General features: G+C 45.1%; 2 protein-coding genes across 3 annotated transcripts; both read left to right on the top strand.

Moving 5' to 3' along the window:
* The first annotated feature begins 1,010 nt into the window (after positions 1 to 1,010).
* On the top strand, positions 1,011 to 5,125 carry LOC132263275 (alanine--glyoxylate aminotransferase 2-like). Its single transcript, XM_059762950.1, has 7 exons — positions 1,011 to 1,196; positions 1,263 to 1,381; positions 3,159 to 3,393; positions 3,727 to 3,820; positions 3,890 to 4,098; positions 4,161 to 4,380; positions 4,440 to 5,125. Exons 1-7 carry the CDS (start codon positions 1,126 to 1,128, stop codon positions 4,932 to 4,934), a joined length of 1,443 nt encoding a protein of 480 aa, XP_059618933.1. The 5' UTR covers positions 1,011 to 1,125; the 3' UTR covers positions 4,935 to 5,125.
* A 307-nt stretch (positions 5,126 to 5,432) lies between these two features.
* LOC132263274 (putative vitellogenin receptor) lies at positions 5,433 to 12,359 on the top strand. Of its 2 annotated transcripts, none has more exons than XM_059762948.1 (10): positions 5,433 to 5,565; positions 6,154 to 6,269; positions 6,330 to 6,917; positions 6,980 to 8,263; positions 8,332 to 8,448; positions 8,515 to 9,875; positions 9,946 to 11,488; positions 11,556 to 11,751; positions 11,812 to 11,932; positions 12,016 to 12,359. In XM_059762948.1, the coding sequence occupies exons 1-10, from the start codon at positions 5,558 to 5,560 to the stop codon at positions 12,106 to 12,108; spliced, it is 5,427 nt and encodes a 1,808-aa protein (XP_059618931.1). In that variant the 5' UTR covers positions 5,433 to 5,557; the 3' UTR covers positions 12,109 to 12,359. The 2 variants fall into 2 exon arrangements, with proteins under 2 accessions (XP_059618931.1, XP_059618932.1); XM_059762949.1 differs by having other exon boundaries at positions 12,002 to 12,359.
* Positions 12,360 to 12,882: the final 523 nt, after the last annotated feature.

Raw genomic sequence — 12,882 nt, 5'->3', positions numbered from 1 at the left:
ATTTGCGAAGACTCGAGTGATAAACCAGGAAGCATTTACTTGGCATCAGCTGGTAATTGGATCATTTCGCAATGCACGAAGCCTGTGAAATCGGTGCCTCAATTTAGCTCTTTGGCTTCTCTCATCAGAAGTTTGCCCTTCTGCTTGATTTATCTCTAATGAAATAGTCAAAAGGACAACTATTGATTAATTTTCATGACACTTTTCCTTGGATTGTCGAAAGAGCCTCAATTCCAATCTCAATCGTCTATCGAGTCAGTGGCGATAAGAAGAGGCTCAAGAGCCCAACATTCACATGCTTCAAGCATGCTCCTATTCTCCGAGTTAATCACGTTCAGGCGACCGTCACGTGTACGAATGAAAACACTGGTTAGACATGAAAGTGGGTCTGTGGAAACATTTTGGCTTTTTGCCGCCCAGACGAGGGGCATTTTTAATCAATTTCTAGTCCAAAAGTCTCTTCTCCCTTGATAAGATTTATGCAGATATTTCGTAATAATCATTATTTACTAATAATATTTTTAATCATCTGACAAATTGACAGTGTGGATTTGACTTCCTGTCGATGGAAAAATATTTACAAGCAGATTATTATTTATTTATTGAACATTTTCTTAAACAAAAAATCTTATCAGAGTGTTGTGAAGAATTAGATTTAATTATTATTGGCACGAGTTTCTATGAAGAAAGTCGCTTAATCTTAAGAAGACGAAATTCAGAAATGTTTAGCGAGAAATTTTTGATGTTTTTGTGTAAAATAATTATGCTTTATGAAATTATGATTCACTAATTTGAGATCTTAAATACTGAAGCTCTTCAAAATCTTGACTGAAATTTATCTTGTGTCTGCTGATAAGGCGAAGTCGCTCGAGCTGTTGGCCCCTGGGCTGACTTCTCTTATCAGCCGACCGAGAGAGTGTGCCAGAAGAGCGCCGAGAGAGGCAGCCAATCCTCCCGAAAAGTGTGTGCTCACGATGCCGTGACGTCACGAGGCGTGAGTATAAAAGATGATGCTTCCGAGCCGATGGGCATTCACTTGTGCGCGTCAGGCAAGTGCTGAAGACCAGCCCCACGCCAGTGGGAATTTCCTCTGCTGCTCAACGTGTTTGTGACTTCTCGCCGAGGATGAGCTCCTTCCAGATGGCCGAGGACCTGTGCAAGGCCGACACTATCAAGCTGCGGAACAGGCATATTGGGTGAGTGCGAAGTGGCGCCAACGCAGAGGAGGCCATGGAAAGTTACATCACGCCGTGTCTTTGCAGGAAATCGTGCCAACTGTTCTACAAAGGCGCCCCCCTGAAGATCGTCCGCGGCCAGGGGCAGTACATGTACGACGAGGAGGGGACGCGGTACTTGGACTGCATCAACAATGTTGCACACGGTGAGACGCATTTTCTCAATTTGCCCGCCGTTATAGGCCACTTCCTCTGACGCACGCAGGCCCATGTCATTGACAGAGGGCAAACAATTTGACTCCCTCCGCCATTGTCTCGGCCAAAGAGCCCCAATTTGTTGCTAATATCGATAAGAAGTCTCATTACTCTCTCAATTCCACACTCATCTCGCGGTCGCCATGAAGGGATGGGGCTGATTTATTACTCTTCCTTGTTGACGACGCAATTGGTGATGTCACGCTCTCGGCACACGCGTAAACAATGATTTCGGATTCCGCCCAGAGACTCTGGCTATCTAGTGTTATCAATGTGAATCTCATAAATATTTGTCAAGTGATATTATTAGGCGAGAGAGCTTTTATTTACTTTAAAAATAGAACGTGAATCAAATTGAAGTGGACAAATTATTAGGCTTGTTGTTTGGGATGGAAATGTTTTTGCGATTTAAGCTGAGGATGAAAGTTCAGCTTCATTCTTTGTAATTAAATTTTTGGTACATTTCTGAAGATAGAAAGGTGAAATAAATCACTCCACTTCAACAAACTGAGAGCTCAGTCACTCTCGCGTCAACTGAGCAAATATGTGCATAAATTCACATAGCTGTAATACCGAGTAAACACAAGAACGTGGCTTTATTTTTAATATATCCCAAAATACAAATAATTTGCAAATGTAGCAGAAAAGCAGAAAATTTCCCTATACAATCTTTTATCGTTTTTCTCTACGCTCCCTTGTCACCAATGGCGTGTCGACAATGCCAACTGGCGATCGCGATGTTTGGTGATCATTTTATCACTGTGATTACCATTGCGATGAGCCGTGCGGGGGTCGAAAGGGCACAATGGAGGCACTCAGAGACGGCGTGCTCCCTCCGCTCTGCACGTGATTAACTCTTGCAGCTTGTGCAACTCAAAACGTGGTTCGGTCGTTCGTTATCAGGCCCTATGTTTGCTCACTCAGTGTATATTTAATGAAAACTGTGTGTCGTTAATACTGTCAGCAGCTGCCTGAGTGGGTCCGGAGTGGACATTGTGGATGTGAGGGCTATTTTTGTACTTTCAGATCGTCTCTAATTCCCTCTAATCGCCACTCTCATGAGACAATTCTCTTATCGTCCCAACACTGAGTAATATTGAATTGTCACCATGTTTCTCTGTCATGATTCCTCATTTGACTCCCCATAAATTGATGAAGGTGTGTCTTGATGTTCGCACTCAACAGAGGACAGTTAAATTGTATAGAAAAATTGCTTTCTATGCATAATGCGAAAGACTTATAGAATTATCCAGATAATAGCTCTTAAAACGGGAATTTTTAATCATTTTTAGACTTCACGTTCAGCTTGATACCAACGAAATTGAGTTTGTTCGTGTTTTAGCAAAACCTTGATCAAGTTGATTTTCGAGGAAATCTAAGAGATTAATCGTCTAATCAATAAATGTCACTTACAATTGGATGAACAATCCAGGTCACAAGTCTAAAGGTACAATATTGTAATCAAAATTGAGTATATTCCGTAATTGATGTTGCGCCTCGCATTTAAAGTCCATTTTCCGCGACTCTCTCTTCACGCTCACTTCACGTGCTATCAGTCGCGGTGAGAGCAATTATTTGCTAGTGTCTGATAATTGTTTGATTGTCATCTCCTTGTTGATTCGCCCTCCGCCCCCGCACGCGTGCTCAAACAGCCGTTGACAGGATCTGTGGGAATTTTCCCACTCTGTGGCGTTGCACCATAACTGAATTAGTCTCTGCATTTTCCAGTGGGACACTGCCATCCGCGCGTTGTGGCGGCCGGCTGTCGCCAGATGGCCACTCTGGCCACCAACAATCGCTTCCTGCACGACGAGCTGGTGCGGTGCGCCCAGAGGATCGCTGACAAGACTCCCGGCGACCTGTCCGTGTGCTTCTTCGTCAACTCCGGATCGGAGGCCAATGATTTGGCCATGCGTCTGGCGCGGGCGGCAACGCAGCAGCGAGACATCATCACACTGGATCAGTGAGTATATTTTAGCGTATTTTGCCCTCCTTCATCAGTCTTATCAGCTAATTTTACGCGCGACCTTTTCGCGATAGCGAGCAGCTGTTTTTTGCCTTTCGCTCTTCATTGTAAATTTCTCTTGATAACCGCGGAGTTGTTTTGTCGTCGAAAGATGCGCCTTGTGTCATGATAAATTAAGTTTAGGAGCACTTTGACAATCAGGAAACCAATATTTATACTTTTAAACCTAGTTTAACGAGAGATAAATTATCAACTAACGAGTAGTCTTTTCCTCTGTTTCTTCATCATCCCCATCGCCATTCTTAGAGGCTAAAACAAGGTTTCTTGTAGCGCCTACCACGGCCACCTGATATCCACCATGGAGATCTCGCCGTACAAGTTCAATCAACCCAATGGAGACCCGAAGCCGGCCTACGTGCATGTGGTAAGCTAGTCTCGCAGCCTGTCTGCGAAGAAATCCCGTCAATTGAGACCTCCTCCATCCCCAAAACAGGCTCCACCGCCGGACACCTATCGTGGCCGGTACACGAGCCGGAAGCACTCTGACGATGAACTGGCACAGCTCTATGCTTCTGAAGTTGATGAGATTATTGCCAAGATCAAAGCTGAGGGACGCGGCGTGGCGGCATTCATTGCCGAGAGTCTTCAGAGTTGCGGTGGGCAAATCATCCCACCAAAGCAGTACCTGGGCAATGTCTACAAGTGAGATTTCCTCCATGTCGCACTGTCTGCTGTTGTAACTGATATTTATGCTCTCTTTCCAGGGCCGTGCGAGAGGCTGGCGGACTGGTGATTGCTGATGAAGTGCAGGTGGGATTTGGACGCGTTGGCACGCACTTCTGGGCTTTCGAGCAGCAGAACGTAATTCCAGACATTGTGACAATGGCTAAGCCCATTGGCAACGGTTATCCAGTGGGAATAGTGATAACAACACCCGCGATTGCAGACGCATTCGCTTCCAGCGGAATCTCCTACTTCAATACAGTAGGAAAACACTTAAATTCTCCTTTAGACAGTTGCCTTATTATCTTCTTTTCTTTCAGTACGGCGGAAATCCCGTTTCGTGTGCCATTGTCAATGCTGTTCTGGATGTCATCGAGGGTGAGGGTCTCCAGGACAACGCCCTGAAAGTGGGTCATCATCTGATTGAGCAGTCAAAGATGTTTGCGTATGACTTTGATCTGGTTGGCGATGTTCGAGGGTCGGGATTGTTCTTGGGCATTGAGTTGATCAGGAACCACGAAACTCTGGAGCCTGCCACAGATGAGGCGACTTTTGTGGTGAACAGGATGAAGGATTTGCACCATATTCTCGTGAGTCAGGACGGACCCAACAACAATGTCATCAAGCTGAAGCCTCCGATGGTGTTCAACATTGAGAATGCTGATGAATTTCTTCTCGCCTTCCGCGAATGTCTCAACACACTCAAAGCGATGGAGCAGAAATCGTCAGAAGTGACTGGACAAACCACCATTGTTTGCACAAAGTCAGAAGCGAAGATCCTCAAGACGTCAGAGGTTTTGATAAAAGGAGTGTAAAAGATCGTATTATTGCTTAGTGTATAAGAAAATCCTAGCATTAGAATCTTGAGAATTCACCTATTTCTATTGTATGCATGATATTCCAGAAGAAACTTTGTCTTTTAAGCTCCTCCTGCTGATAAAGGATGTGCAAAGATGTTATTGTATGAGAATATTAAAAACAGAAGAGTACGTTTCACTGATTAAAATCGATTTGTATGATTTGCCATCTGTCCCACTCAGATAAAATGATGTGTCTTGATTCTCCTGTGCAAGCTAAAAATTTGCGGTTGGTAGTTTGGCATGGGAAAAGCATGATATTTCACTCTTTATCACTCCTTCTGATAAAATGGGTGTGCAAAGAAATTATAATATGAGACTGTGGAAAAGAATGTGTTTATCAAATGCTGTGAAAGTCTGTAAAAAGTACTACCGGTTTCCCACAAAGTCGCTTAACGGAAATTGTCTGTGGTGATGCAGACGATATTCAGGCTAGCAAAGTGTCCTCCAGCAGATCATCGCCAGTGTTCTTTCGTTTCTCTCACTGTGTAGTCCATCAATCAATTTGTCCCTTTTTTGCCTCATTAAAGTGTTTCCGCGTGGATTTTTCTCAAGACGGAGTGGAGGCAGTGTGGATCGAGATGAAAATGTAAGTGGAAAATTGCATTCTACCGAATTTTCCCGCAGAAAATCTGAAAAAAAGTGACGCGAATGATGAACCGCGTGGTAATTCTTGAGTGCGAACACGTTTTTTCTCATGAAGTGATTTTTAAGGACCTTTTAACCGGGAAATTTGTGAAAAACGCTAGGAAATATTGCAGATTACTGTTAAGCATCGCAAAGTTTCTCTCTTTTTCATAGAATTCTTTCACAACTTTTCTCTAAGAATGTTGGAAAATTCACCAGCATTAGAGTTTTTTTTTAGTTTTTTTATAATGATTTTGAGGGCTTTCCAACTTCTTAAGGCAGAAATCTATTGTCAAATAGTGCACAAATAATGTGAGCAAAGAAATTGATGACTAACTATTGGTGATAAGAAAAGTAGAGTAAACCTGTTTTCAGAGAGTCATAAATGCAGTCTTTTCAATGTTTGCAAAGGCGCAGTGAGCAAAAAACGATGTAACCTAGAGCCATTAGGCGTACTCACTGCATCACTTTTTATCCTTTTTATTGTTTAATTTCAATGTTCAACTTAAAATTTATGCAATAATCGTAATTTTTCATTCCAATTTTCTAGCTCCACCATTCAAAACACTCTTCTAGGATCAGCTCTTATTTTCCTGCTGTATTTTCCGAATTTTGCGGCCTCAGACGCCGATTGCTCAAAATCTGATCAATATCTCTGTGATAATGGTGAGTAACGTCGTAATATGTTGTATTTTCGATGCCAATTTGAGCCTTGTTGAATTGTAGGCGAATGCATTAAGAAGCAGGCCATGTGCAATGGAAAGGTAGATTGCGCGGATGGCAGCGATGAGATAGATTGTGACCGGAAGCAGTGTCTGATGCCCAATTGGTTCCGCTGCAAGGATGATCAGTGCATCAGCTCCTCTTTCCGCTGCGACGCACACGAAGATTGTCGCCACGGAGAAGATGAGGACTTCTGCAAGGACTTCCAGGCACATCACACACCGGCGAACTGTACTGCCTTCGAGTGGCGATGCTCCGACATGATGTGCATCCCGAAGGAGTTGGTCTGCAATGGTTACCACGACTGTTTCGATAACTCGGACGAGAATGTTGGCTGTGATGGCATCAACAGCACTTGCAAGGGATTCCTCTGTCGGAATGGCCACTGTCTGGAGAGCAGAAAGTGGCAGTGTGACGGTGTCAACGATTGTGGCGATGGCAGCGACGAGGACAATTGCGAAGGAAAGTGCAGTTTGGAGTTCCAGAAATTTAAATGTAAAGATGGAAGTGCTTGTCTCACCCTGGATAAGGTCTGCAATAATGACACGGATTGCAAGGATGGCTCAGATGAAGGTGGACTGTGCAAAAACAGTAAGTTTCTTGATATGTTACGAGTATTGCTTTATTGTTAATGTTTTATTTTCTTCCTTTAGCCACTCTCTGTGATAAATTAAATTGCCCAAGACGCTGCAAGGTGTATCCTAACGGCCCCCAATGTCTGTGTCCAAATGGATACTACTACGACGTCCATTCCAACACGTGCGAAGACATTAATGAATGTGACATCTTCGGGCATTGTTCCCAAGGCTGTATAAACAGTAAAGGTTCCTATCAATGCACTTGCGTCGATGGCTTCCGACTCAAAAGCGACAATCGCACGTGTGTTGTGTCCAGCGGTGACGCCCTGATGCTCTACACCACGCAACGTTCCATTCGCGGCTATCACCTGAAGTCACAAGTGCAGACTGTGGTGGCGATGAATATGTCCCTGGTCATTGGAGTGTCATACGATGGGCATTGGGTGTTCTGGACAGATCTTAGCCTGAAGGCGGAGAGGATCATGCGAGCCAGGGATGATGGAAGCCAGCGTGAAACCTTGCTGAGCACAGGCCTCGGTTCACCTGAAGATGTCAGCGTTGACTGGCTCACTGGGAATATCTATCTCACGGACAGTGAGAAGATGCACATCTCGGTGTGCTCCATCGCGGGCCACTATTGCACAAAGCTGATAGAGAAGAACATCCACAAGCCACGAGGAATAGCCCTTCATCCCAGGCTTGGTGTCATGTACTGGACAGACTGGGGAGCGAAGCCTCAAATTGGAGTGGCCGCGATGGACGGAGCAGGAGCGAGACCATTTGTGGACAAGGACATTCATTGGCCCAATGGACTCACGATTGACTGGCCCAACGGGAGAATCTACTGGGTAGATGCCAAGATCAGGCACATTGAGAGCATCAAGCTCAACGGCGAGGACCGCAGGGTAATTCTTAGAGATGTGGTGAAACATCCCTACGGAATCGCTGTATTTGAGGACAACATATACTGGTCTGATTGGAATACCAACTCAATTCAGACGTGCAATAAGTTCACGGGAAAAGATCACACTCTTGTGCTTCACAGCAGACACATTTACGACATTCACATCTACCATCCGGCAACTCAGCCCAATGAGAAACATCCTTGCTATGGCAATTCGTGCTCACATCTTTGTCTCCTGAGCCACAATCAGACTTACACTTGTGCTTGCCCGACGGGAATGGTCATTTCCACAGACAAAAAGAATTGTGTTGATTCATCCGACAAGCACTATCTCATCCTTGGGGTGGGAAATTATCTGGTTACACTTGAGCATCAAGAATTTGGTAGATATACAACAGGAGTTGGAGATGATATCAACACAGTGATTAGTGAACTTGTCTACAACTCTCTCACAGGTGAGCGTTAATTGTTTAGTGTTTGGTAGAAGACAGGTCTCAATACTTTACATTTCTCTCAATTCCAGGAAACGTAGTTATAGCCAGCAATGTTGAGAAAAAAATCTACACTGTTAACTTCCGAACGAAAGAAACGAAAGAACTTTTGAAGAGTGGGATAGGAAATATCTCTAGTTTAGCTTTTGGTAGGTTTTTCAATCTACATAATGCATGAAAATATTCTCTACCTGCACTGTTTCACTTCTTTCCAGATCATTTGAGTAATAATCTGTACTGGACTGACGTCGAGCGAGGAACCGTGGAAATCTACTCATTCAACAGCAAACATCGGGCCATTGTGCAGCATTATATGGGCAACGAAAAGCCAACGGCAGTGGCCGTTGTCCCGGAGATTGGGACGATGTTTATCGCTCTGCAGGACATCAGCGGACACATTCACATAGACAAGCAACTCTTGCATGGACGAGGTGTTCACACTCACGCCATTGAGGAAGATATTGGCGTTGGCGGAAAAGTCTCCTTCGCTATCGATACAGAAGTTGAGTCTTTGTTCTGGGCAGACGAATCTGGCGATAGAATCGAATTCACGAACTTCGACACAGACATTCGTCACATATTCAGAGGAAACCTGCGAAATCCGGTCTCGATCACGACAATTGGGAATAATGTTTTCTGGACTCAGGCGAAATCCGCTAAGGTTTACTGGGCTGATAAGAATAACGTACAAGTCATCCAAAGAATTCCACTCGAGAAGCCGACATTTGGACTGTTCCCTGACAGAATTCCTCTGGCCAGAGCCAGCGCAATAATGCAGACATCTGATCATGTCTGCATGAAGGGCAACGGAGGATGTTCACATATCTGTGTGTCAATGGGCAGGACGTCCAATGCTTGCGTGTGTCCGCCAGGAATGGTCTTCAAGGACTTCACCAATATGACCTGCATTGAGACTTTCGATTGTGAATTCCGCTGCGGAAGTGGCGAGTGTAAAACCTCCTCTAGAGTTTGCAATGGACACGCAGACTGCGCCGATGGCTCAGACGAAGCCAAATGTGAGGAGAAGGATTTCCGGAAGAAAGGCGTCAAGTGTTCATTCGATGAGTTCCGATGCTCTGACGGAAGCATGTGCATTTCTCAGGAGAATCGCTGTGATCTCAACAGAGACTGCTCAGACGGATCAGACGAAGAAGATTGTGTTCACTACGAACACAAGTCCAAATGCCATCGTCTTCAGCACGCCTGTCCGGATGGGATGTGCATTGACGTTACTGCACTCTGTGATAGCATTAAGGACTGCACAGATGGGTCAGATGAGGTGAATTGTACGCAACCTGAGAAAGCGGATCTCTGTGACGTCTCCAAGGGAGCGTTCAAGTGCATTTCCGGACAGTGTATCGATGCGAACTGGGAGTGTGATGGTTTCGTAGACTGCAATGATGGATCTGATGAACATAATCGTTGTCCAACTGAGGGGATGAAGTGCGCTAACGGATTTCGACAGTGCGCTTCCGGACATTGCATTGACTCCAGACTCTTCTGTGACGGACATAATGATTGCGAGGATTCGTCAGATGAGATAGACTGCAATGTACCAACGCTAGATATTTCCAAGGTGAGAATCTTTTGTTCTTCCAAAGATTGCGAAGAGTGTAAATTTCAATCTCACCTTTTCTTTCCCGTAGACTGAATGCGGCGACGGAATGGACACAACGAAGGTCTTCCAATGTGTGTCTGATCCTAACATTTGTCTCAATCTCACCTCTCGCTGCGATGGATTTGCCGATTGTCCTCGCGGAGAAGATGAATTTGGCTGTTCGAAGTGCAGCGCTCATGAGTTTGAATGCGGCAACAGTCGCTGCATCCGCCTTGAATGGGTGTGCGACAAAGAAGATGATTGCGGAGACAAGAGCGACGAAGTGAATTGCTCCATCAAAGCAACGGCACATCCTTCGGGCGCCTCGAGGCTGCTGTGTCGAGATGATATGTTCCACTGTCGAGATAACGCCTGTATTGAGTGGCATGCGGTGTGTGATGAGAAACCGGACTGCAGCAATGGAGAAGATGAGTCGCCTTCCTGCAAGACAGCCTGTGAAAAACATCCCTGTGATCATAAGTGCACACCCTCGCCTAGTGGTCCTGTCTGCTCCTGCCAAGTTGGCTACACTCTGGCTGGAAACAAGAAGGACTGCCTAGACATTGATGAATGCAAGGAGTACAATCCCTGCGCTCAAAAGTGCTTCAACACGGCGGGATCCTTCAGATGTGGATGCAATCCTGGCTTTCTCTTGCGCTCCGATAAAACCACGTGCAAAGCGACCGGAGGCAGCAAGTACATGCTGTTCACATCCTACAATCAGATCCGAAAACTCACGCCTTACCCATCACGGATGAGCATTGAGTGGTCTGTGAATACCACAAAGATCACCGGATTGGATGTGAATGTGCAAAAGCACAGCTTGTACATTTCACTCAGTGAAGCTTCCGCCCTGTTCCAGATCAACATCAAAAATCATACGGTGAAGTATGTGCAAGATGTTGGCGCTCCGGATCGTCTTGCTGTGGACTGGGTGACGGACAATGTGTATTTTATTGATAACAACGGTGTTCCGTCGGTGAAAGTGTGCCATATGCAGGACAAGGCTTGCGCCAGGATCATCAAATTCAAGTCCAAGGATCATTTGAGAGATGTGGTCGTTGATGCTGTAAATCGAGTCATGTTTATTTCCGTGATTCACACAGCTCTTCTGGGCATTTCGGATTCTGTCGTCTATCGGGCCAATCTGGATGGGAGTCATCTGGAGAAGATTGTCCCGAATGCGGTACAAGTGTCTTCCCTTGCGCTGGATCCTAGCAAGAAGATCTTGTACTATGCTGACTTTGGCGCCAATTCAGTCCACTCGTGTGCCTACGATGGAAGCGAGGTGAAGACTCTGGTGAGGAATAATGCAGCTGTGGCTCAGCCCATTGCCATGACCTTCTTCGAGGATCACCTGTACGTGACTAACTTGGGCAAAACCACGGTGGCCCAGTGCCGTGTCTTCGGTGATAAACACTGCAAGCTGGTCAATGTGAATGTCTTCAATGCTGAGGAGATTGTCATTGTTCAGGAGTCTCGCCAGAGGAATGCTTCTAATGTCTGTGCTGCTCATCAATGCTCACATATCTGTGTCCAGGCGGATCTTGGCGCCAAGTGTCTCTGTCATGGAGGATCTCAAGTGAATCCAGGTATATATTTCATGCACTTTCGCCAAATTTCTCCAGACTTGAGCGTCAATTTCTATGATAATTTCAGGGGAAAATTGCGACGGGCTCGATGCTGAGGACTCACAGCTGATGATGAGCAATTTCGTTAATGCACCTGACGATGGAAACTCTTCAAATCTCCCAGGGCGAGTCACGCTGATCGTCTTTACAGTCCTCGGGCTGCTCATGATGGTCTCCTTCGTCGCCTACAAGAAGCGCTATCAGCTGAAGAATCTCAACATCAGGTACTTCAATCCGCTGCGGATTTATGGCGCAAATTTATCATGTTCACTCCCCCCTCGCAGCATGTACTTCCAAAACTCATCAGCCACAACCAGTCAGGCCCCATTGGTAAAAATGTGCGGTGCACCGACTGTTGTCTCCACGGACACTCACAATGAAATCACACTGGAGGTTGGCGATAAGGTATGAGCGATGATCCTCGCGCTTCTCAATGGATGAAATATTCCATCCTGTGCGACTAACGTATAAAAGTTTTATGATTGCAGAGACAATTTCACGGCATGACATCGAACGCTTTTGACGATTCATGCTCATTCGACGAGATTGACGATAACCCAAAAGCTAAACTAATCAATTGATTTTCACTGCTCTCAAGACGCTCAAGAGCACTGAAGAATCATCATCATCCATCTCACCACGCATCATTTAATGTTAGATTCTTCCCCAGCATGTTTTACATGTTATTCACACGGGTCATACATAGATAGGTCATTATTAGAATATGTAAAAATCAGTTTACATAAGTTCCTGTAAGGGAAGAATATTATTGTTGTTAAATTGTATTATCCATCAGTATATTAGGTTGAGTAATAAATGTATTCATAAAGTCCATTTGTGTGACATTTCCAAATCGAGCACAATTTTCACACGAGTTGAGGCTTTTAAACTTTTAACATTCGCTTTAAACGTTTCTTTCTGAATCTAAAGCACCTCTCATGCTTTCTGGAAAATGAGTACTTTTCTCCTTGCCAGACTTTGTGTAACTCACGTGTATTTTGACGAGAGAAAAGGAAAAGATGTTAGTATTTTCCCCACCAGAACGGTGCTGTGGAGCAAAAGGAAAGCACTGCTCAGTGGGTGGATGTCGTGAAAGGAAGCGATTCGTCTTTGGTAGTGAGACAGATTGAAAAATTGCTAGAGTTTTGGCAATTCCATTGGGACATGCTATATTTGGGTGAGAGAGAAAAAGTCGAGGCTTTCACTCACGCCTCACCCTCCCCGTGCAACGGTGGCATTTCTCACCCGCCACGGCGAATTATGTGAGTGACGAGGAGAGTCTGCTGTGGCCCAACTGTATTTATTTACACGAGATAAGCTGCAGAGACAGTGGAGAGTGCGGGGAGTGATGAATA

Source organism: Phlebotomus argentipes, unplaced genomic scaffold (assembly GCF_947086385.1).
Source record: "Phlebotomus argentipes unplaced genomic scaffold, Phlebotomus argentipes genome assembly contig_15, whole genome shotgun sequence".
In the NCBI taxonomy this organism is placed as follows: Eukaryota; Metazoa; Arthropoda; class Insecta; order Diptera; family Psychodidae; genus Phlebotomus; species Phlebotomus argentipes.
This window is presented reverse-complemented; position numbering and strand designations above follow the sequence as displayed.